This window comes from Prionailurus viverrinus, chromosome C2 (assembly GCF_022837055.1).
Source record: "Prionailurus viverrinus isolate Anna chromosome C2, UM_Priviv_1.0, whole genome shotgun sequence".
Classification (NCBI taxonomy): domain Eukaryota; kingdom Metazoa; phylum Chordata; class Mammalia; order Carnivora; family Felidae; genus Prionailurus; species Prionailurus viverrinus.
In genome coordinates, this window is record NC_062569.1 from 6,649,303 (window position 1) to 6,674,517 (window position 25,215).

Genomic DNA, 25,215 nt, shown 5'->3' on the forward strand with positions numbered 1-25,215 from the left:
CTCTGCACCCCCAGGGCATTGGGCATCTCTCTTCGTGTGTGGTTGCTCCCAAAATAGCAATGCCCATCTGTTCCCCAGGAGAAGGGGAGCTCCTCAAATGTTGGGACTGCGTCTTGGGCATCCTTCTGGGCCCTTGGCCTTGAACTGAACTGCCGCAGGCCTTGGGTGATCCCCGACCCTCTGGCTACTTCTCTGCTGTGTCAAGCTGGATGGAGCTGTAACTAAGCTCACGGTCTCTCTCACCTCTGCAAGGCCTATGGAGGAGCAAGGGGCAGGCCCTGGGCCGCTTACGGGCTAGGGCACCCCCAAGGGGCCTGATCCAGAGCAGGGACACTCTGGTACTCTCACAAATTCCCTCCCCAGCCAAAGAAGAGAGGCTGAGACCGCGGCTCCCTCTGGCTGCCCCCAGACTCACGACCCGGGCCCAGCCCCGCGTGCAGCAGCTGGCCGCCTGCGATCCCCAGGATCCCCACGGGCTGCCAGGGAGCTGAAGTAATTGAGCCCTCGGCGCCTGCCTCTTTCCTCTCCAGTAGAGCTCCACCCTTTTGCAAGGTCTGAACCAGAGCCTGGTGCAGTCAGACTGGAGACTGGGCTGAGCTGGAGTGCTGACTTGTGAGGGGAGTGCGGCGCTGCCCCAGCTGGGGAGGGAGGGGAGGCGAGGGAGGCCTCTCGGAGAATCTAGGTGTGAGCCCTCGGCGCTTCTAGTCGTTTGTCTAGGGAATCTAGGGGACTAGGAAATAGCACCCCAAGGCCCACCCCCAGTTTATAATGAATTCTCCAATTTCTCACCTGAGGTAAAGGAAGATCGGGCTTTGGGAATCTCCCTTAGTTAAAGCAGAGCCTTTCAGCTCAGAGCCGCGGCTCCAGGAAGTCCTGATTCCTCCCTGGTGGAAGGACATCCCTCCGAGGATGAGGGTGGGGGTGTGGGGGTGGGGTGGGGGAGGGATGTCCCTCAGCCCGACAGCTGCCCATCCCTCTGCCTGTGTTCAGGTCTCCAGGGCCGAGCCTAACTCCTCCTCCCTGACACATGCATTCGTTCCCCACACCCTGGCTCTGTGCCAAGGCTTTCCTTACTGGGCAGGTAACTCGCCCCTCAGCCAGCTTTACTCACCCCCACGGATCCACTACTGGGGATCCCAGGTGACTGCCGGAATATGAAAGGAACGGCCCTGAAGAGCAAATATTTATTGAGCCCTTCCTAGGGGCCAGGCTCTGCTCTCTGTAACCAACCATTAGCGAATTCAATTCTCCCCACAACTCTATGGGGGGGGGGGGATTTGGTCTCCCTTTTGTACGGGGGGAGACTGAGGCACAAGGCTAGGCTGCTAGTGACTACAGCAGGTCGAACCGCAGCCCTCCACCCCCCACCACCCAGACAACCACATCTTAATCCCTGACAAGCACGAATGTTAATTTCTATGGCAAAAGGGACCTTGTGGGTATGATTAAATTAGGGGTCTTGAGATGGGAGATTACCCTGGATTGTCTGGGTGGGCCCAATGTCAGCACAGGGTCCTTCTAAGTGGAAGAGGGACACAGGAGCCAGGTGGGAAAGAGGCCACCAGCGGTTGCTGGCTTTGCACACGGAGGGGCCACAAGCCAAGGAGTCCGTGCAGCCTCTACAAACCGGGAATGACTAGGAAACAGATTCTCCCTGGTGCCTCCAGAGAGGAACCAGCCCCACTGATACCCTGATTGGAGTTCAGTGAGAACTTCTCGGACTTCTGACCTCCAGAACCGGAAGATGATGAGTTTGTGTTGTTTTAAGCCGTTACGGTCGTGGGAATTCCTTGCGGCAGCCACAGACGACCGGTGCAAAGCTGGTCAATGCACGGCCTGGCTTGGAGCCCGGGCTGGCCCAGCACAGAGCCCCCCACGCTGAGCCCGGCTGCCCTGTCTCTGCATGACGACACCGAGGGTCCAGCCTGAAGGGCTGGGGGGAGTCCCGCTGCCTCAGGTCCCCACCCGCCAAGGGGGAATGCTACCCCACGCTTGGCTTCTGCCATTCTCAGGGCAGTAAGCCAATGAATGACGGGCTCTGTAAAGTGGGAGCAGACTGCCACCCGGGGGAGGATCGCAATTAGCTGCCATTTTAAAGAACAGACCTAAGGAGCACGTGTGCCTGGCCCCGGGTGGGAGACAGGGAGGCGTCTGAAGAGCGCCGAGATAGGACGGTATGAGAAACGACACCCGCCTCTGGCCGGGCCGGGCAGGAAGGCTTCCTGGAGGAGTCATTTAGACAGGCACCCACGGCTGGGCAGGGTTCTTTCAGCAATCCAGCGGCGCGGCAGGTGGAGGTGAAGCAAGGTGGGCTGACCGGGGGGACCCCTCTCACCCATCTCGCTAGAGTGAAGGAAAGGCCCCTTGGCAGAGAACAGCAGGGTGGACAGGCTGCCTTGGACCAGAAGACTTGGCTGGACAGACATAGGCGAGCTGAACTCCAGCATCAAGGCTTGGGGAAGAGCCAGACAGCCAGGGCCTGGGTCCCAGGGTGGCGAATCACAAGAGCTGCCTGTCCTGGCTCTTCCAGACACAAGGACAGGTTAGGACGAGGTGCAGCAAACTCTAGTCTCTCTGCCACTTGACTGCGTGGCACCCTGCCTGGCTCTCCCGACCCTGAACATGGCCCTTCCACTCCTGTACGTGTGTGGTCTCTTCCTGCCTAGAGGTGCTTGGAGTCCACGTGACTCTGCCCAGAGCATCCCCAGGTCCCCCATGGAGCTCAGCGTGCAGCCGACACCAGGGGGATGAGTCAGGGACACAGCCGGCCAGGGCGCACCTGCTTGTATCGTCTGGCAGTTTCAGGCCGATGACTGAGCCGGCCCCGTGTGTGGGCAGAGGCAAAGGCCAGCTCTCGAGGTCTGAGCTCAGCTGAACATCTTCAATCCTGTCGTGTCATTGTCCCCAAACACCCACTCCCAGCCTCATGATTAAAATGCCAGCAAGGACTGCCTGCATGGGTGGTGGGGAATGCCTGAAACTTGGCCCGTCTATCTTCAGATCCCGGGGAGTCAAAAAAAAAAAAAAAACCTCCCAAACAGAAGGGATGCCGTGGGGGGCATGTTCATATATTTGTGCTATTCAATGAACATGCACACACACACACACACAAACATGTGGTTTGATTGCCCATTTGAATCTGCTAGAGAAACGTGGGAGGATTTTGTGAGCAGATCCTGTGCACCCAGGAAGGCAGAAAGCTTCTCGGCGTGAACGTGAGGCCTCTCTGAATGTGGCTGCGGTGCAATCGGGGCTTCAGTTGGTTTCTTTTATTTGATTCTGGCAGGAACACATCCTGCAGGATTATAACAAAAATACATCGGAAAAAAATAATCCTACATACCCATATTTACTTTGTAGGCCACTTCCCAGGGACGCGTTGCAAGGGCGGAGCACAGAGCGAAGCTGGACTGAATTACGGGGCGCTCGCTAGCCCGTCCCTGTGAGTGCCCGGGCTGTTACTAGTGAGTGGGTTTTGAGAGCAGGGGCTGCCCTCCTGCCCTGTCTTAAGTTTGTCTTTGCTCCCTTGCCCTTTCCGAAGGGCCTGGCGCAGAAATGCGCACCTGTGTGGCTCGGTGGGTGTCAGCGGATGTGAAAATGGGAGCCGGCCATGGGTGCAGACTTTCGGTTTTGCAAGACGCAGAAGGGTTAGGTAGAGCTTTGCTGCGTGACAATATGCATATAGTAACACTGCTGAACTGTATACTTACATATGGCTCGAGATGCTAAATTTTGGGGGGTGTGTGTGTGTGTGTTTTACCACAATACAAAGGAATGTCAGCAGAGTGAAAACTCACTATTCAACACACGAAATCTGTGTGCATTCGAAACGCATAGTGACTGCTAATGGGCACAGGGTTCCTTTTTGGGGTGATGAAATGTGCCGGAATTGGAAAGCGGTGATGCTACATTTTAAAATGATAAATTGTGTGGCATGTGGATTATATTTCAATTACGAAGAAAAGGACTACACGGAAAGCTAGTGGACTCCCAGGCCTCCCACCGGGGATTCTGGTCTGGAAAGGGCCAGGAATCGGCATTTTAAATGATGGGGCCCTCACAGACCGACACTTGTAAACGACTGCCCAGGGCGGCTTGTGCCCGAATCACCGGGCCCTGGCGAAAATGCAAGGGGTGGGGTGGGGCCCGAGATTCGGCAGGTCTTACAAGACCCTCGTGATGCGGGCGTTACTGGTCTGTGCCCCACTCTTTGAATGGCAAGGCTCAAGGGCACGGAGGCTGCTCCCAAATCCTGCGGATCTGGACCCTTCTTCTCCCCCGCTGCCCTGAGCCCACCAGGGGGCGCACCAGCAGAGCGCTCCCATCCCCACGCAGTGGCTTGTCAAGGCAGCCCCTGGGAGACCTTCGCGGGGCCTCAACGATAGCAAGCCACTTCCCTGGGGCAGCGACCCTGGGGGACACAGGCCGGCGCTGAGGCCTCAGGGTGGGTCCCGCCGGGTGGAAGGAGCACCCCACAGGCTGGGCCTCTGCTCCATGGACACTGGCCAGGCTGGGGACTCCAGTGTCCCGACTGCCTCCCTGGCTTCATCTGCCTGCCCCCGCCCCCGCCCGGCCCAGAGCCTTGCAGGAGGAATCCTGGGGCTGCTGTCGCATCCCTGGGGGCCCGCTGCGGCTGCCAAACAGTGCTGGGTTGGTTAGATACCTGCAGGAGAAGCCCCAGGTGGGAGCCGGAGAATGCTTTCAGGGAGGCCCCGCCCCTGGAGTGAGGCGGGGACCAGCTCAGGGCGAGCAAGAAGGCCGGCCTTCCCTCCCGCTGCGCTGTCCCCACCAGGCTGTGCCCACACGCTGGCAGGAACGACAACCACAACCGTTCCTGTAGCTGTCTTATCACTCTTAGGGGGACTGCAAACTCCCAAGGGGCCAAGGACAGAGTCTTATTCAGCTCCCTACACCCCGGTGCCCAGCAGAGTGCCCGGGCATCTACGGGGCGTTTAGAAGCAGTGGGCAGAACGGCTCAAAACTCAATCTCGAGCTCCTGGCGCCTCGCTTTGAAGGGCGGGCGGTCCCCGGAATACAGCCCCTCCCCCACGGCGTCTGTCCGCCCTGGAGACCACCCTGCAGTTGCCACAGCCGCGGCTGGGGCTGCGGGTGAGACTCTCCCTGGACACACACGGGTCTCTGGAGCCCTGTGAGAAAGGCAGGAGCCGGCGGGAGGAGGGGAGAGCGCGGCTGCGTGCAGAGAGCAAATCTGGCAAAGCGCCCCTCGGCTGAACCCCTGGGGTGAGGCTCAGGCACACCTGGGCAGCAAGTGGAGCCAGGAAGCAGCACCCTTCATCCCCGCCTGGGCAGGCGGAGCCCCTGAGCTGTCCGCCTTTTAGCGGACACCGGGCAGGGTGTTTTCCCGAAGCCTCCTGCCCTGCCCAGAGGTGAACGGGTCTTTGCCTTGGCCTCAGAAAAGGTCCATCCAGAGTGGGGAACGGAGGGGGGCCCTCGGGGAGCGCTCTTGGGCCCGCCTGCCACACCCACGACTCATCGCCCCACCGCAGAGCCCAGCGGCCCTGATTCGATTAACAGCCCAGCCAGCTGCCAGCCCAAGGAAGGCTGCCCAGGCGGGCGCACTGAGCCGCAGATGCCTCCGGCTGCATCCGGACCCCCGCCTGCCCGCCTCCCCGCCTCCCCATCTGTGGGGCCCCTTTTCCGAAGTCCGCAGAACCGCCGCGATTGGGTGCCGGCGCCCCGTCCCACGTCCCACGCGGCGGATCGAGGCCCCCCTGGGGGCCCAAAGGCCAGTCCTGTCCCTTATTACACTGCAGCAGTCCCAGAGCGCTCCTCCACAGCCGGCAGCTTTTTTAGGCTGCGGTTTATATAATTTAACGCTAACCGGAGTTCTTTGAGATAACTCTGAAACTGCAAACATTTTGTCAACACCTAATCAAAAAGCAAGTGTCGCCTCCCTCGAAGGATGCCCACGTGTGACTGCACCAGAGGCCTCTTTACCAGGAAGCGGTTTCTCCTTGGCTGAGCCCCGGTGACCTGCTGCAAGGGGGTGGGGAGGCGGCGGGAGGGGACTTTGGAGCCAATATCGGAGTCAGGGGACCCTGACAGGCCTGTGTCTTCTTAGTAGGATCCCTACTAAGGATCCCTTAGTCGCTCGGCTTCCAGGACGTTTCTCTCCTGAAGAGGCAGGGTTTCCCAAACTTTCCCGTGCCCGAGAATCCCCTGGGAGGTTGTTGAAACGCAGAGGCTTACTTGGCAGGTGTGGGGTGGGGCCCAAGAGCCTGCCCATCCAACCGGCCACCAGGTGATGACTGTGCTGCCTGGGCCCTCGGGACGGGGACGGCCCTGCTCTCAGCCTTAAACACCCTGCCCACCTCCTCGTGGGGCCCAGAGAAGATGCACAGCACGGACCGACTGCAAAGGATATGAATGAACCAGAATCTTCACAGCCGCTCTCCGGACAGGGTGGAAGGGACTGAGGACATACAAGGCATTCGTGGCACTGAACCGGAAGATGGTCTTGCCTTTATTCAGCACGATGAAGGTCTGTGAACAGAGAGGGGTTTTAGGTTGGGGCGGTGGCCCCTCGGCCCTTGTGGAGAGAGGATTCTGGGGGGCAGGTGTCGGCTCAGAGCCCTAGAACCCTGGCTAAGGGGTGGGGTGGGAGAAAAAGAGGCAGCTGGTGTGTTTGGCAGGTCAATGGGCCCTCACGGTGTCGCCCACGGCTGCAGTGGGATCAGGTCAAGTTTAGGGGAATGCCAGGTTGGCAAAATTACGTTTCAAAATTACGGCCCTAACAGGAAGAGGCCTCGCATGCGCCCAGCCGAGCTGTTATTACAGCAGAGGCCAGGATCTGGCCAGGATCAGCTCCTTCCCCTTCCCCCTGCCGACCCCTCCCTGCCCGCTGGGGCCACAGGGACTGATGAGGGAGCTGGTCCTCGAGAAGACTGTAACAGGTGAGAAGCAGGGATGGCAAAACGCAGACCCCAGCCCTGAGGCCCTGTCTCCTTGAGTCCAGGACAGGTGTCAGCCCTGCAGCCCCCACCAGAGGAGATGACCGATGACCTAGCGTCTTCCCCCACTGGGGGGGGGGGGGGTGTCTTTTTTTTTTTAAGTTTGTTTGTTTATTCATTTATTTATTTATTGTGTGTGTGCGTGCACACACGAGGTGGGGAGGGGCAGAGAGTGAGGGAGACAGAGGATCCCAAGCAGGCTCCTTGCCATCAGCACAGAGTTGGACTCAGGGCTCGATCCCACACACCATGAGATCAAGATTTGAGCTGAAATCAAGAGTCAGACACTCAACCAACTGAGCCACCCAGGTGCCCCTCTTTTTTTTTTTTTTTTTTTTTTAGTAGGCCTCACACCCAGCACAGAGTCCACTGTGGGGCTTGAACTCACAACCCTGACATCAAGACCTGAGCTGAGATCAAGAGTTGGACATTTAACTGACTGAGCCACCTGGGTGTCCCCCTCTCCGGGGTGGGGGTGGGGGGTTTTGAGCAGCCCAAGGCGGACCCTTTCTGCAGGCTTCCAGAAGACACTGTCCACACAGCACCGTGGGATGTGGGAGTGGACAGGAGGTGCTGGAGGCTAAGCCGCGTGCAGATACAGCCCTCGAGGACAGCAGCGCATCCCCCCTTCCCTGCCCCCCCCCCCCCCGCCCCCGGCCGCCACCACCACCCAGGCTAAGCCCGGCACAGCTGAGGTGGCTCAGGGGTTGTGCTTCTGCGAAGGTTGAGCTGGTGAGACAAAGTTCTATTTAATCTGAGCTGGAAAGATAAGCTGACTGGATGTGTCAGGACAAAAAGTTCTGCTGTGGTACCTGTGTCACCCCTCGGGACTTCAGGCAGTGTGGCCAGGGGGCAGCAAGGAGAGACAGAAGGTTAGAGGCCACAGTCAGACCCAGGCCATGGTTCAAGTATTCCTGATCACAGGGATGGAAGCCAGTGTCCCCGGCCGCTTCCAGCCTCAACTCTTACCCGCCCCCCAAAGCCCAGCCCAGTCTCCCCTCCATCCTCAGTTGGGTCCTCCTGCCACAGTTCCGGCCTGTCCCAGCTGACTCCCACCTAACTGCCGCTCTCATTTGCCACTGAAACCCGGACTGGCCACCAGCTCTGGCCTTAACCCTCACCCTAATTCTTACCTCCCGCTCTGGCCAACTGGGACCTAGGCCCACCTACCCTGACGGATCCCAGCTTCCAGCCTTACTCTGAGCCCAACTGTCGCCCCAGCCTTCGACCTCAACCTCACCTGTGTCACTTGAACCAGGGGCAAGTGCCAGCAGGTGCAAGGTGTCTTCTCTTGCTGCGCATGTCGACTGGGTGGGCTCTCCCTTTACCCATTGACCCGCACACCCACTCACATCACACATGGAGACAACTGTGCAGCACACCGACCCTCAGGCTCCTGGTCTCTTAAATGCAGTCTCATGGCATGGTCACACACACACACACACACACACACACACACAGGCACCTGGTGACACAGACACACAGGACTTACACTGCCGCATGCTCATACTTGCCCTGTGAATACCGACTCTGTCTGCCCTCCAGCCACCTTCTTCCTTAGGACCTGGCCGTCTGGGGAAAGGCCTCCACCAAATGTCTGCTGGCGGTCTGAGAGGTGAGGCCGGGGCAGGGTACCCAGATGGGGGGAATTCACCTCTTGGGTGCAAATCCTTACTGGGAGGAAGCCTGAGTCACCCTTCCCAGTGGACAAAAGCCACCTCCCCGCCCCACACCCAGGGGGACAATGGCAGAGTAAGCTCCCTCCCCACCCCTCTCGGATGTCCCACCGGCCCTCACAGTCCCTGTTGCCAGCCTGCGAGGCCCAGGAGCCACTGCCTCGGCCCCCAGCCTGAGCTGCCCAGGCACGGCCAACGCCCGGCAAACCCTCTCGCCAGAGCGTGCGGGCCACAGGGTGTCCTTAGTAGGAGAGGGGACCATGTGCTGTGCGCTGGGACCCAAGACGGGGAGAAGTCTGCCAGAGGGGAAAGTCTAAGCACAATGACTTCCAGAATAGGGCACTCCACAAGGAGGCAAGACAACCGCGGCTCTGCCCGCTCCTTCCCTTCTAACACCAAACCGTATCAGGCTGCGTAATTCTGGCTTTTATTCCGGAATAAAATTCAGATGATCGGAATATAGATCACCAATGACTCACTCCCTCGAAGCCCAGGGAGCCTACCCTGAACGCAGCCCCACGTGGAGGCGAGGCCCTCTCCCTATCTGCTGTCGACAGGGAGCCGCAGGAAGGCGTGGGCACGGAGGTGGGCGGCCGTCACCTTTTGGGTGCTGTAGAAGGGGTCCAGGTCCTCCAGGGGCTCCCCGATCAGCTCTCGGGGCGGGTTGCCGTAGAGATCCGGCAGCTTTCTGGAGGCCTGCAGGTCCAGCTGGGGCCGGGGAGCCTCCTCCTCGGGCAGCCCTTCCCGGCTCTCCTGCGAGGCGGCCGAGCCCCGGGCTTGCTTCTCCGCCATGCGCTTCTCGATGGCCGCCAGGGACTCCCGGGTGAACCTGCGGAAGCTGCTGGTGCCCCGAGGTAACAGGAAGTCTGCCATTTTCTCATCCTGCTTCTGGGGCCCAGGCGGTCCTCGCGTGGCCTGTGGGGAAGCCAGGAGACACAGACGCGGCGCCTGATGCTGTGCCCGGACCCAGGGGGCGGGGGGGGGGGGGGGGGGGGGGGAGGACGAGGTTGGCGGGCAGGGTCCCGGGCGCAGTTCCCAACGTCTCCAGAGACACACCTGGCCGACCCTGGCCTGGGTAAACCCCGTGTCCTCCGGGCTGTGGGCTCCGCGTGGGGACCCGCGGGACAGTCCCTTTCCCATCCCAGGGGGCACGCTTGATGGCAAGGAGGCAAGAGTGGCTGCCTCACCGAAGCCCTTTGCTCTGCCCCACTCGACACAAAAGGGAGCCCTTGCACCTGTTGCTTCCTTACCCGAGCCTACTGAGATACTTCCCACCAAGGTGCTGACACTCTCTGGACTAGGAGGGATGCTCCCTAGGGCAGGGATGGGGCCTGTCACCTTTTTATCAGGTCTGTGGCAGGGCTGGTCCTGAACAAGCGAGTGATGGAGGGAATCATGAAGAACACCCTGTGCCATCCCTCTTCTCAAGCTTGTCCCTTCTATAGGGACCCCTGGGGCCCTGTGGAGGGTGATCACAGGCCTCCTGGGCCAATGCCCAAACTCTGGGTCTCTTTTTCAGGCAGACGCAGCCTGGGCGCGGGGGCCAAAGGGTGGGGGCCGCTCTGTCTCCCCACAGCACCACGCGCCTGCAGGGGAAGGCTGCCCAGACTTCTCCTGGGGCACGGGGGTGCCAACCTCTGGTAACTGAAGGGGCATCTGTGTCTGCCGAATGAGACACAGGCAAATCCCACGGGTTTCTGGAAACAGCAGGGTAACAGTCATGCAGGTGCTGGCCCCCTGGTGTATACGGCTGCAGCAGAGGACCCCCCACCTCGAGATCCCCAGGGGGAGCATTTTTCCAAAGATGGGAAACTCAGATGGAGCATCTCAGGCTCCTCACACCTCCCCACCTGCTCCCTTCCTCCCATATCTGAACAAGTGACAGCAGAAGCGGACAACAGTGACCACCATCCACGAGGGTGTCCAACCGGCACACATGTATGACGCCAGACCGGGGGAATGTGGGCCCCAGTGGCCTCAAACGATCCAGGACCTGGTGCGAACAGGCTCTGCCTATGACATGGAGGCCAAAGAATGCGCTCCTGACTGTCCCAGCAAAACAGGATGTGGTAGGCACAGCTCCTGACTGGGACACCACCGGGAAGGGGGAGGCAGTGTCACTAATTACCACATCAAACCCAGGAATGGCCGGGCACCAGCTCAAGAGGGCAGGGTGGACACCTGTTGGAGATCCCTGCCAGGACAGAATCCCTTTCCGCCAACCAAAGGCAGGCTTTGCCTTGATCTCACTCCCGAGAAACATGTCACCAGTGACCCCAGTGATCTGCCGCATCGGCCCTTGCACACAGCCCGCAAGGAGCCCAGGACCAGGCACCGTGATTGCTGGGAGGCAGGCACTTGGCCAGGTGACAGGTAAACAGTGAGCAAGCGCTACACAGCCTTCCCCAGGGAAGCGCAGCAAGGAATGTGTGGAGGGAAAGTCAGAGCAGAGGTCCTAGGACCCCGCACTGTAAGAACCACCCCATCCTTCGGTGTCTTGTTCTTCTGTTCCATCCAAGTGAAGTTAGAGGAGCATCTCTGTTAAAAATAGCAAGTGAGGGAGTGGGCTCCATTTTCTAAAAGCGATCTCTGTGTAGCTTCCATCTTCGAGTGAACAAAGAAAGGTGTCTGTAATACTCATCACCAAAGGTGAATGATTTTTTCCCCCTTAGCTGGTAAGAATTTGGGTAATTGTACACTTTCCTTTTTGTACTTTCCTTTAGTGCTTGAATTAGTTAGGATGATCTTGTATTATGTTCACAAAAGCCATAAAGTCATTAGTCTTTCTTTTAAAAAAGGTGGGGGGAGGGGGAGGAGAAAGAAAGAAAAAAAAAAAAAGCCAGCCTGGATGACAACAGCCCTTTGCAGGGCAATTCTCTCCACCATCAGCAATCACCAGTCAAGTAAATCAGGAAGCCTCCTCTTTGACTTGGAAGTATTTCCTAAAAATAGTGTTCTCTGTCTCAACTGTATCCATCTGTGTCCACATGCCTGCAAGGGTTCTGGAGACACGTGTATGCCCACGGACCTACAGAGGCTCACCGGTATATACTGGTGTGTGTGTGTGTGTGTGTGTGTGTGTGTGTGAGAGAGAGAGAGAGAGAGAGAGAGAGTGCATGCACGCACAAGCTGACACCTGCATATACGTCTGTTCCCGTAAAGGTGTTTTTAAAATGCGTATTGAAATCGATGATTCGCGCAGATCGGGGCGCGTCTCCTAAGCGTACAGGTGGATGAATGTCTGCAAACCAAACAAACCTGGTAACAGCACCCAGGTCAAGAAAAATAATTGTCTCCGGTCCCCCAGACTCAGATTCCCCTCCGGTCACTACCTCCCTGGTCGGGGCGACCACTCTTCCGACTGCTGGCACCAGAGACACCTTTGTTCATCTATGGAGTTCGGGAAAGAGTTTGGGGCAGGGTAAACGACACCTCATTCTCACTAACTTCTCACTGCAATTAAGCACCTCCCTCAATTATGAATGTAGGCAGCAAAACGATAGCGTGAGCGGTACCTGTGACCAGTAGAAGCTTGCAGATCTTTCCCGGACCCATGACAGGTGCCGCAAGCATCTCAAATATCATGAACGCTTATCGATACTTCAAAATGACAATGCTTATTAGACCCACTGCTAGATCTTATTGTTTAACACGTTCATAAAGAAGCGCTGACGATGGGGGCCTGGGTCTTAGGAAGGGTCTTGTCCCAGGAAGTCTGTGGTTTCTGAAACCAGATTCCAGATAAAGTTCCCTGCCAGCGCGCCCCCCCAACCCCCCCCCCCCCCCCCCCAGCCAGGCAGCCTCAGGTTCCAAAGTAAACCAGTCAAGAGTGTCCTTTGTCTCTGGCCCCCGCAGGTGGTGCGTGGTGGGTGGGCAGGATGGATCTGTTTTCTCTCTTGTTCTTCCCCTGCCTGCACCTGGCTTTGGCCTTGCCCTTCCTTCAGCAGCTCAGGGCCCACGCCCTGCCGGTGGCCGAGACCTGCTGGGCCCTGGCTGCAAGGTTTCCGGTGAAGCCAAGGTAAGGAGGGGTTGGGGGTGGGCCAAGGACGCTCCAGGCTCAGGCCCAGCTATAGCCTTCGGGCCTGGGAGGTCAGGCCCCTGGCTTTCCAGGGAGGCCCCACCTCCGGCTGGGAGGAGCAGGGGGCCTCTGTCTTGCACAGCTTCAGCGTGTGAGGGAGCCCAGACCTGGGTTCATTCCAAGAGCATGCTCTCTGGAAGCAGCACGCCGGTGACTCTCCCCTCGTCTGGGACAGCTTGTCTGTCCGCTCCCTGGAAAGGCTGGAAAGGCTTCTCCCAGCCGATCACCCTTCCCGGCCCACTTGCCCCTGTTCTGTCAGCTTCACTCAAGCTCAAGGGGCCCCCGACTCCATCCTCTCTCAAGTTTATCAGTTTCTGGTTACTGGGGGCATGTCTCCCAAAGTTCTGCTGGCTCCCGAGACTTCACGGAAGCAGACCGTGAACCCTCCTTCTCAAATCGGTTCCTCCTGATCCTTTCCTCTGACCCGGGCTACACCCCTGCACCCTCACCAAACATCCCCGCCTCCTTTCCCACCGCCGCTGCCCAGGGACAGGCCTCCTCTCCCGGCTGGCACTGTGCTGACACCACGGCCACTGGCCTCCTCCTTCTTTCCTTCCATCCTTTACATTCAGCTCCATCACTCCCTGGCTCAGACATTCCCAAACACTGTCCCCTGCCCCGTGTGATGGCAGGGCCACCCTGAAGGCTCTCCTCACCGACCCACCTCCTCCAGGACACCCTCTGTGACTGCCCACGCACACTGACCTCCCTCCTCTGGGTACCCTGCCCTTCCCCGCTTCCTGGCCTCGGCTGTTCTCTGATGGTCCCTGGGGTGAGTCTGATTTCACCCAACAGCCTGAAAACCCCTTCTTAGGGAAGGGCTGGGCCCCCCTCCTCTGAGTCGCTGGCCTATACATACCAGTATTCACAACAGGGTGAAGATGCCGTGGGGGGAGAACAGCCAGCGTCCACACCAGAAACTGGACCCTTCTGGACTTGTCTCTTATTTTTTGTCTCTTCAGGCGGCCTTCCTGAAGGAAGATTTTCCTGAACGTATGGGGCACAGAGCTGGTGCTCAATTCCCGGTGGTCACAATGCCATGACGTGGAACTCGACAGGGTGCAGCCGTGGGTACAGTCCAGGGTTGGGGACTGATGCTCTGGACCTCCCTGGTTTCAGCACTAAGGTTGCTGCATCCTGAGATGCGATACCCTTTGGTCCCGGACAAACCAGAATGGTCGGTCACCTGAGAGGTAAAGAGGGACAGGACTCCAGCCCAACCTCTCCTTGTGGTGCCTTCCTGCCTGTTCCGCTCCCGGATCCCAAGGCAGGCATGCTCCAGCATCCTGAGTCACCTCTGGCATTTTGGTCGCCTTGGAATCGGAGCCTCTGGAACACAACATGCAAAGAATATTCTTTGCCATGTAAATTTATGCAAGGCGCTCCGTGGAAGTGGTTCCCAGGCTTCCTAGAAAATCTCTACCGGCTTCCTCTGCTCTGTGCTCCTCCCTCCCACCCTGCAGGCTCAGGCAACCTGTGCCCTTGCCCCATGGCCCTGCTTTCCACTGCTCTTCAGTCCTAAAGCAAGAAGCTCAGGGAGAGCGGGTGGGTGCTCAGGAAGCCAGGGCTCACTCCCCACAGGTGGAGGGGAGGGCACCAGGAGCGAATTTATATCTTCCTTGAGGAAAACAAGTTAAAACTAATCAACACCTCAACGCATAGAATCCTTTTATCAACTGAGTGATTCAGTGAACATTTAAGCAGCACCCACTGTGTGCATGGTCCTACAGATGACTTCCTAGAGTACTTTTCTGCCCAAGGTGATGGATCCTAAATCAACAGGTCATGATGGGAAAATGAGTCCGAGCCATCCGCAATGCCACTCGGTGGCTTCTAAAGAAATTTCCACTTAGCCTTGCTGAGATTAGCAAGGAAGCGATGCCCTGGGCCAGAGAGCCGGGCACTGTGCCCAACTCCGCTTCCACCTTTGGCTCCCCCACTTCCCTCTCTGGAAGATTCCCTGTTTCTGTTCTGCCTCTGCCTTCGGCTGTGTCCTGAGCTCCCAAAGCACAGTCCGGCCCAGCAGAGATGCCTCGAAGGGCCTGGTGAATGAATGAATGAGTGAATGAACGCCAGATTAACCCTCCTATTGCCCAGCCACTAGCCCACACGGTGAGCTTGGACAGCATCAGAACGCCCCCTTTTTCTGGACCTTAGTTTCCTCAACCATGAGCTGGGTGGGCCATGCCAGCAGTATGGCTGAGTATCACGTGCTCATGATACGTCTGAGACGGCTCTAAGTGCTGCTGTGGGTCACCTTTCATCCCTGCAACAATCCCAGGAAGAGGGGAGGTTATTATCTCCGTTACACAAAGGGAAATCTGATGCTTGCAGGTCAAGTGAGCGAGCCCCAGTCTGTGCGAAGCCAGGCCTAACCAAGGTCCTACCTCGTCTCCCACCTCTGATGGCACAGAGGGTGGGGAGGAAGGGACAAGGTCTACCGTGGGGCATGTCTGTGATCCCCACTACAGAGCGAGGAGTCCCTGGCTTAGTCCCTGTTGGCCTCCTCTGGCTGGCCAACCTGTCTGTGCCCACGCGTGGGCAGATGCTCCCAGGGAGCCCTGGCCGGTTTCTGCCCATGCCCAGAGAGTCAGCAGTTCCCTCGCTGGAAACGATTCCCTAGGAGTTTCTCTCTCCAGCTCCGGCCCTGTCCAATTGCCCTGTCCAACAGGGTGGCCACCCAGCCCCCATGGCACGGAGCACGTGGAATGTGGCTCGTGCCCATCGAGATGTGCTGTTGTTCGCTCCACACCGACTCTGAAGTCTTAGTACGGTCAAGAATGTCAACGGTCCCATCATTAACTTTTAAACGTGGATTACGATTTACACAGACGATATTTTGGATATACTGGGTTAAGTAAAATATGTTCAAATTAACTTCACTTGCTACTTTTGACTTTTTAAAATGTGGCTACTAGACCATTTCACGTTGCATATGTGACTTGCGGTTGTAATTCATGTTACATCTCCACTGATGGCGTGACCACGGTGTCCCGGCCACCAGGCTCTAAACCCTTACAGAACTCCACCTGCTTTGGGCTGGGCCTCAGGCTAGCTGGGGGTGGGGGAGGGGAGGGGCAGGGAGGGGGTAGGGATGGGCTGAAGGACAGTTGTCCTCCTCCGCAGACCGGAAAGCGGCCACCCCGGTTTGGGGCAGTGGCTGTGGGTGGTTGGGAGGGAGGTGGGGGACAGGGGGGAAGTGGGAGGGGTCTACAGCATCCCTCCTGCCCAGGCAATTATCTGCACAGTCCTGGCGCTCCCAGGGTACCAGCTTGGACAAAGGCTCAGCGGGGGTGCCAGCTGGTGCTCGTGGCCTGTGCATTCAGGTCCTTGCTCCCGGATCAAAGGCACATTGGCATGTCCTTGTGCAGGGCCTCAGCTAACCGGCTCCCTGCAGGCTCCACTCCTTTGAGGCTGCAAACGCATTAACTCTGTCTAGTCCGAGCCCTATCTCTGGGGAGGGGGTGAGGATCCTGAGGGGGCTTTCCTTCTCTAGTCCCTATCCCAGCCCCCAGCAATCTGGGGAAGTCCTGCAGAATCCCCCCCCCATCCCTCCCGTTGGCGAACACGCCCACCCCAGAAGCTGGGGATGCCCTCATTTACATTCATTTGCATCTCATTTATTCCAACACTCAGGCTGAAGCCGAGGCTAATTCAGCTGACAGGAAAACCCCACCCGTTTGCTCTGCGAGTGTTTCCCCAGGCAGGATGAAATGGGGTCCCTGAGACCGGGGCGGGGGGGGGGCTCTCCAGAGTGGGCGCTGAAGGGAGAGCTGGAATGGGGGCGGGGGCACCTCTGGCTTGAGCCCTGGATTCAGCCAAAGCCCCTGTTTTTTCAAACTCCTCCTTCCCCACAGTAAGGACAGGGCCCACCGGGCTTGGAAGCGGTTCATTCATCTCGGGGTCAGTGGTGTTCCCAGTGCCAGGTCAGGAGAACTGCAAACTTCCCAGGTCATTCAGGGGCCCCTCCACAGGGCACACGACATCCTCTTCCCCCCCAAGCCCAAGTCTGCCTTGTAATCCTGTTCACTGCTCCATGCACAGGGATCTATAATGTTGTGCCAGGAGGCACTGAGCTGTTAGTCAAGGCCCAGGGCTGCCTAGAGGCCCTGGGTCTCCAGGGTAGGGACCTGAATGATCCACGATGCGACCACAGAACTCAGAAGTCAGAGAGCTGGCTCGGTCAACCAGGGCACTTCTGCCCCAGGCCCTGGACCATCTATACCCATGCATCTACACATATTTGGGCCAGAAAGGTGCCCACCTATGGCCTGGGAATCACCTTGAGGGCACACAGGTGCCCAAGAGACAGCAATCAGCATCCTAAGCCTCTTTCTAGCACCATTTCTTCCAACTCATTTTGCTCAATACCTGGGCTTAAAAAAAAAAAAAAAGCCTTCGTGTACCGATGTCATGGCAACCGAAGCATTTATGGAGCACCTACTGTGTGCACTGAGGGAGACAGAAGTTCCCCCAGTGAAACCTGGGGAGTGTAGGGTCCCTTACTCCTCAGAGATAAGGCAATCCACCCACAGATACACAAAATCTATGCTACAAAAGTGTCTGTTGACACAGTATGGATGTGCAATCCTTTTGCCTTAATACTCTGAAATTGAGGTGTAATACACAAACAAGAAAACGCACAGATTTTAGATGCTATAGGTGAACGACTTTTAACAAATCTATATACTTGTGTAACTACCCCCTCCGCTCCCCAGGTAAGATCCTAAACATTCCCATCACCGCAGAGAGTTCCCTAAGGTCCCTTTCTGGTCAACTTTTCTGATTTCTATCAGCACAGATTAGTTTTGCCTGTTCTAGAACTTCACATATATAGAAGCCCACTGTATGGGCTGTTGGCATTGACTGTTCTTGCTCGACATAATGCTTCTGAGATTTTTACCGTGTATTTGTTGGTGACTGCCGTCTAAGTCATCTAAGTTGCCTTTGCAATGCACAGCGACCATAAGTGACCCATCTGGGGACAAGCCCTTCAGAAACAACTCAATCATAAAAGGCAAGGGCTGGAAAGGCCCCAAAGTCCAGCTATCTCTGGGGACGGCCGCCCCCGGGGGATCCTTAGGGAGTATTTTTCTCTCCTTCCCTCAGACATTTCCTGAAACAGAAACTCAGCAATTATACATCTAACAGGCACCCAGCTCAGCAAGCGAGTGGGGGCTTTCCCTGGGTTTCCAGTTTTGTTAGCGACTAGCTGTCGCTTTATTTAACTGGCAGTCTGTGCCTCATCCAAGCCCACCACGGTGGGGGTGGTGGCTGGGCTGGCACTGCAAATGGCCAGCTGAGCTCCCGGGCCTTCTTTCGCTCAAGTCTGGCTGTGGCGGGCAGGCCTCTGTCCCTCTGCCTCCCTGCACCCCCACACCAGCTGGGTGTCCCTTAGTCGGAGGATGGGAGAATGGGCTGAAGGGCCTGGATTCTTCCCGGGGATGGGCCCCGAAGCAGGCAGCAGGGCTGGGCAGCAGAGGGCAGGCACTCTGGCTCTGAGGAGCTCTTTGGACCACTTTCCTGCTATGGGCCCAGGTCGATGAGGCTGGGGCTCTGATGGCCACACAGCAAGTATTGATGGGGCTGGGCTGGTCCCTCCTGTGGCCTGATTTCCAGCCCCCCCCCACCCCCCGCCCCGTCTTAGATCTCCCAGCCTGGCCAGATGGAGGGACAGCTAATGTAGCCCGAGAACTGAAATCAGTGCTTCTAGCCAAACCTCTCCCTGCCCTGCCATCCCTTTGAACACTGCCTCTGGAGTCAGGCCCTTCCTTCACACAGGACTTCGAGGAATCAATACCCGCCAGAAAGGCATTTACCATCCTTTAATGCCAGGAAGAGCCTTTCTACCCTTCAAAATCCATTCCCAGAAAGCACGGGGACTGCCCGGGCCAGGCCTGGGTGGGGCGAGGGAGACATGGGCCCAGGCTTAGCGCCGTCCCAATGCCTGTGTGACCTTGAGCCTACGGGCTGACCCGCACTGGCCCTCGGCCTCCAGGGCTGCAAGGAGGGGACAGGCCCCTGGAGATGACACCAGCGGGATCTCCAAGCGGGTGAGGGACCTTCCGGCGCCCACACAACTGCCACGAGAGCACCTCTATCCTGTTCTTTCACTCCCTTAACACCCCCGTGTTGGGGGGCGGGGGGAGGTGCGGCTTCCCACGGCCTCCCTGGAGACTTGGTCAGAAGGCAAAACGGAGGAGGAAGAACCGAACTCCAGCCCCAGAGCACACACGTTTGCTTCTCAGAACAGGCCCGCAAGCACAGCCTGCTTTCACCTCTCCAAATTCTGTGCCTCCGCCTCAGCTGGACTCTAATCCCACCTCTTCCAGGCGCCCTCCCCTGGCTGCTCTGGGCCACACTGACCTCCACCGGGGAGGCTGAGCCCCCAGCCCCAACCACGTGTTTCCTCTGCCCTGAGCAGCCTTCTCTCTGGCCCTGGGGGTGAACCTGCCAGGCCCCGAGGGTCTTCGGTATCCTTTTCTGCCCATCCAGAGTAGTAAAAGTGAGGAACGGACAAGAGACATTCGCAGAACTGTCTCACCAGACTCTAGCTTCAATAACCAGTAAATTTTCTGTTGGGCTTGGCGCATACCAGATACTCCTCCAGGAAATGAAGCTGGTGGTGGGGAAGCTGTGGGCACCCAGCTCCCCAGCCCAGGGCTATGATTCTGCAGGGTGGGGTGAGGGTGGCCTGGCAGGGGAGGTGACACAAGTTTCAAAGAGTCCATGAGTCACATGGCCCCAGTGCTGTGCCAGCCATGGGGCTTGCTCCTGAGGAGACTGCTCCTGGGCTCCCTCCCCCGTTTGAGGGTCCCAGGCCCCAAGAATTGACGTGGAGGCTCTATAAATAGCACCCATTCCATATTGATCATCTTAAAAAGACACGGTATGTTCTAGGCCCACAAAGAGAAGAGTTGTGTCTAAAAATAGTCTCGTCCCCAGGAACCACTGCCAGTCCCAGGCAGTGGTATAACCCGTGCATATCAGAAGGGGGCAGATGATGGAAAGGGTGGGGGTCAGAAACTGAGGCATCAAGCTCCACCTCATTATCTCTATTCTGGCCACCTAAGCCACCCATGCCTCAGGAGCCTGTCACTGCCTCAGGGCCTTTGCACATGCAGTTCCCTCTTTATAAGATATTCTTTCTCCAGATGTCCTCTGGATTGGTTCTTTCTTGTTATTCAGGTCTCAGTTCAATCACCTCCTTCAAGAGGCCTTCCCTGACCAGCCAGTCTAGGGTCACTTTTGTCTCTCCATCACATCATCCTGTTTTACTTCCTTCATAGTCCTGATCATGATCTAAAATTATCTTCTGTATCTATTTGTTAAGTGGTATCCAGACTGTCTTTCCCCAGGAGCAGGTAAACTCCATGAGAGCAGTTATTGTGTCTGAATTGTACACCTTCTAGAATCTTCCATGGCACAGAGTAGGTCCTGAATGTCCTATCCAGGCTCTCCCCAACCACCTCAGGCTGAACTCTGCCCCAGACCTCCACCTCAGGCCAGTCTGGGCTGGCAGAAGAGAGTGGGCATCCAGTCCCGGCTTCCTCTGCAGCCGCCCCACCCCCCCATGCCTGCTCTGCTCCCTGCAACGTCCAGCCTCTCTCCATAGGCTGCCCCTGGCTTCACCCCTTCTCCTCTCTCTGCTTCCTTTGTAGAGTTTGCCACAGGAGTTTTACGCTAGCCCCCCTACTCCTGGGTACCTGCTCCATACAACCTCATCGTGTCCCCAGATACTGCTTTCTGGAACACCTTTCTCTCCTCACAGCAAGATTTCCTTCTCCTTCGTGCCCCCCACGCCCAGGAGGAATCACAGCTCCTGCCCGCAAAATCCCCCTCTGAGAGCAACTGAGGCCCCATGGGCACAACGTCAATGCAGAGACCTCTGGCCCCTCCCTGTGAGGAAAAGGTATTTTTCCCTACAAGCACTGCCCGTGGGTGCACTGCATGAACACACATGCCTAGAGTCCACTTCAGGCTCTCCCTACACACCCCCCCTTGACCCCACCCCCGGCCAGCTCCCCTCTATCTCTTCCCTCCCTCTTAAACCATCAAACTCTTGCAAAGAGCTGTCTACACATGCTGTCTCCACTTCCTCACCTCATGCTCATTCCTGGATCCACTCCAAACTAGCTACTACCCTCACTGATTCATTCATTCATTCATTCATTCATTCACTCATTCAACAACTGTCCGGCTGCGCCGGGCACCACATTCTGGAGGTGTTAAGGAAGTTTCTGTTGCCAAGGTCACGGGCACCCTTACTGTTGCTCAATCTAACAGACACTCGTTTTGAAATTATGCATTCTTTTTGATCTATCCATGAACTTCTCAGAATGCGAAGGATTCTTCACTCTTCGGCAGAAGGAAATGGAAGACACCCCTTCCTCCAGGACGGGCTCCCTCCTTGCTTTCTGTGACACCTCCCACTCCTGGCCTGCCTCCCACCCTCGGACTGCTCCTTCTCAGGCTCCTCTGCAGACTTCTCCGGCCTTGACTGTTGGACTGCCCCCACCCTGTTGTGTTGCCCCCTCTATCCCACATTAGGATCACCTGGGTGCTTTCAACATTTCTGGTGCCAGATGAATTAGAACCTCTGGGGGTGGAGCCTGGGCATATTTTTTTTTTTTTTCAATTTAAAAACGCTTTCCGAGAGATGCTAACATCGCCAGGGTTGAGAACCTCTGGTCTGCACTTTTGCTGGACAGTCTAATTCACTGCCATGGCTCCCATGGCCGGCCTCTGCAGATGATTCCAAGTTTCCGCCGCCAGCCCAGCTCTCCTGCCTGAACGCTGGACTGTCCCCTCCAAATGACTGCTGGACGTTGGCATCTCTCTCTGGAAGCACCGACGGTTCCAGTCAGAGCCCCGCAACATCCGTCGCTTCTCCTTTGTCCTTTATCAAGCTTGCCAACCTAAACTTCGCTCGCGGTGTGGGAGGGCGGTGGGGAATCTCACTTAATGAGCAATCGAAGTTAGGGACGGGAGAAGTGGCGAGTCCCTGAACAGAGAAGAAAGTTGGAACACGACAAGTTCCACCACCTGTGGTAACCTGACTGTTCCTCTCCTTCAATTGAAAGGCTTTTGGTGGCACCCACGGTCCGCACTAGAGGGGTAGGACAGTCTAGAGCAGATATATGGACACCTGGGTTCAAACCCAAGGCCTGCTTCTTAGTAGATGTGCGACTTAGTAGATGTGTGAGCAAGTTAGTTAACTTTTCTGGGTCTCCCGTTTCACCACCTGCAATACTGTCCTTAGTATGGTCCCCCGCCTCCAGGGTTGACGCAAGGATTCAGGGGATGAGCCTTATAAAGTGATTAGTGCCATGCCTGGCTGGCAGAAAGCACTCAGTGAATGTTAGCTATTTTTAGTACCATTACTGAGGATAAATTCCCAATTCCTGAGTAGAGCTCACAAGGGCCCCCGTGACTGTGACCTTGGCTTTAGCTTCTGCTCTTCCCTCCCTCCCTCACACCATGAGACCCAAACGGGTCGCTGAACTAACAATTGTGTTGTCTCGCAAATCGGCACTGGGTGGCTGGTCCTGATGGCTAGACTGTAGCTCCTTCATCTAGAAAACTCCTATGCATCCTTCAAAACCCACGTGGAAGGTTATTTTTGTTAGATAGATAATCTTGACTCTTCCGGCTGGAAGATAATCAGCCCTCTTTCAGGTGAGCAAGGGGACGCACTCCTGTCGTTACACACCTTTCCGATAACTTTCCCATGGGTGAGCGGGAACTAGCCTCCTGTGAGCAGAACGGAGACTGCCCCTGACCTCTGTCCCGGGACGTTCCCAGGACTCCCTTCTTGGGTTGCTGGGGCACCAGCCTCCTCTGCTCCACAACTGTCAGCTGTCTCTGATGCTTCCCACCACTCCGAGCTCAGTCTTCATGCTGAGTGAGTCAATCCTGGAACTTTTCCAGAGCAGCTCTGAGCACCACACAGAGACAGACCAAGCACCTCAGAGGCACAGCAGCTGCCCCCGCCACCCTGGGCTGAATGCTGGTTCTCGGCACTCCAGAGCCCCTTCCCTGTCTGCTCAGATCCTCTTTGGTCAGTCCTAGGTCCTTCTGGCCCCCAGGAAGTGGCTCTCAAGGAATCTTCACCCCAGGTGGTGCGCCAAATCCACTAACTCTCTAGACGACCTTGGGTAAGTCCTTGGCCCACCGCCAGCCTCAGTTTCCCCCTGTACAATGTGGCAGTGATGACAGGAGTAGATTAAAACTTCAACGAGGCTCATTTCAGCACAGAGCTGGACGTTCTAGCACAAAATCTGTGTTCCACGGTCTGGCTGTGCCCTGACCCTCCCCTTCCGATACTCCTGTGACTGCGGCATGGTCTCAGCTATCAGCCTGTGTCACCCTCATTCCGCTTTCCCCCTCCATTACCACCCGCTCACGTGCACCTGCCCAATTCCAACTGGGAGGAGTTGAGGGCAAGGAGATGGAGTCGAGGACAGCAGTGCCCAGGGCTGGGCTCCCAGTGGCCTGGGCCTCTGCTACTCAGGGTCCCCGTAGACCCTGAGGGGTTTGATGGGAATCAGGGAGAAGGCTGAGGTGCTGCAGCGCGGTGGGGTCATAGGGTGTGTCTGTCTCCACTGAGCTGTCCAGGCTCACGGAGGAAGGTGCCGAGGGTCTCAGCAGGAGCTGGGGGGAGACAGCTGGGGGGATGGAATGCCAGCCCAGGAGCCTAAGAGGAGACGGATCCTGCCCTCCTGGGACTGGACTCGGGGCTCTCAGGAGAGAAGACTGACTCCTGCCCCAACCTCAGTCATGGCTTCCTGATTCATCTGTGCACCGGCCTCCAACAGGTGTTTGCAAGGCGGGCCTATGGCCGGGGCCTCGTCCCCAGCATCCCGCCTCCACTACCACTCTCCACATCTCTGGCCTCCACCAGGCTAGGCACCACGACTTCCTCCCGGTGCCACCAAAGACGATCAAATAACGCAGAGAATGAGAGCCGCCTCCCTCCCGTCAGGGCGAGTGGATCTGCCCAGGTCAGAGCGAGGAGGGCAGAGAACTCTCGCCAGTCCCAGCGCACAGAGATCTCCTCTGTCGAGGCCACAAGGAGTTCTTCCCTCCTTCAAGGCACACAGAGACCAGATGCGGCCCCGTTGGGGCGTCAGAGGGCACAGAGATCTCTTCGTGGTCGGAGCGCGCAGAGAGACAGGACACACATATAAATCTCTGCCCCCTCAGGGCGCAGAGATCTTTCCCAGGTCAGGACGGGCAGAGATCTCGTCCCAGAGAGGATACCCTCAGAGGACGGCTCGGCGGGGCCCAGAGAGAGGGGGTGATTGGCCCCCTCCCCCATCCCCAGCCCTGCTCGGTCGGCTCCCCGGCTCTCTGGAACCACACTCACTGCGCGCCTAGTCGCCGCTCTGACCTTGGGGTCTCCGGCCTCGGGAATCCGGGTCCCAATCCCAGACCCTCCCAGAGCCTGCGCCAGGGTCGGCCGGGAAGCCGGGGCCGCGGCTCCTCCTCCCCCCCCCCCCCCCCCCCCCCCGGCCCTCGACAGCGCACCGGGAAACCCGGAAGGAAAGGGATGAGGAGGGGGCGCAAGGCGATTACAGACGCCCCCCTCCCCCCCCCCCGGGGGTCCCCTCCAGCCCGGCAGATCTGCACCCTTTCTTCTCCCGCCTCCCAGCCTCGGGGGGCAGCGATGGGGGAGGGAACTGCCGGGCGCACCCGGGGCAGGGGAGGGGGTGCGCAGGGGCTGGAGGGTCCGACCCTCGGGGAGGAAAGTTGGGCGGCGGCAGGCGGAGGGGGCTCCGGCCGGGCCGGGGCTCCCGGGCGCGGGGGCGCTCGCTCACCTGCTGGTCCCCCGGCCCGGGCCCCGGGATGGGCGGCTGAGGCTCGGCGCGGACTCGGCTCGGCGCGGGGCTCGGGGCACTGGGCGCAGGCTCAGCGGCCCCGGGGGCGCGATCCCCGCATCCCACGGGCGCCGCCGCCGTCTCGGCTCCGCCGCTCCGCTCGGGCTCCGGGGCTCGGCGGGCGGCGCGGGCTCGGGCTGGGGGCGGGGTCGGGGGCGGGCCCCGCCTGGGCTCGGCCTGGGGCTTGGGGCCCCGGGCTGGCTCCGCCCCAGAGCGACGCGCCCCGGACTCCGCACGTGGCGCTCCGCCCGCTCAGAGGGTGAACCCCTGGGCGCCCGCCGGGGCGAACACCCCCACGCTGACCCGGGGGGCGCCCGGCCGCAGACCGCCGCCCACGCGGACACGGACAGGCACACGCAGACGCGGGCACACGCTGGGGTGCACGCTCACCGACCCGGGGACGCTTCGCCACATGCAGCCACCCACGCGGACGGGGACGGGCACACGGCGGCACGCACCGGCGGGTACACACAGGCATCGCCACCGACCTGGGGACCCTACGAGGGATACTCAGCCCCCTGGACACGGACGTACCCTGATGCGGCCTCACGACACACGCGGACGCACTGGACACACGCACACCTGTGCAGTGAGAGAGACACGCACCGACA

The 25,215-nt window shown here is 58.3% G+C and overlaps 1 protein-coding gene across 6 annotated transcripts in view; it reads right to left on the reverse strand.

Annotated features, from left to right (window-relative positions):
- The window catches only part of SCN5A (sodium voltage-gated channel alpha subunit 5), a 92,660-nt gene extending 67,959 nt beyond the window's left edge, over positions 1-24,701 (reverse strand). For all 6 annotated transcript variants that reach the window (XM_047875698.1, XM_047875696.1, XM_047875693.1 and 3 more), the window contains exons 1-3: positions 24,545-24,701; positions 9,248-9,562; positions 6,386-6,504 (exon numbers count right to left, since the gene is read on the reverse strand). In XM_047875698.1, the coding sequence (XP_047731654.1) occupies positions 6,386-6,504; positions 9,248-9,520 (392 nt within the window). In that variant the 5' untranslated portion in view covers positions 9,521-9,562; positions 24,545-24,701. The remainder of the gene's footprint in view (positions 1-6,385; positions 6,505-9,247; positions 9,563-24,544) is intronic.
- Positions 24,702-25,215: the final 514 nt, after the last annotated feature.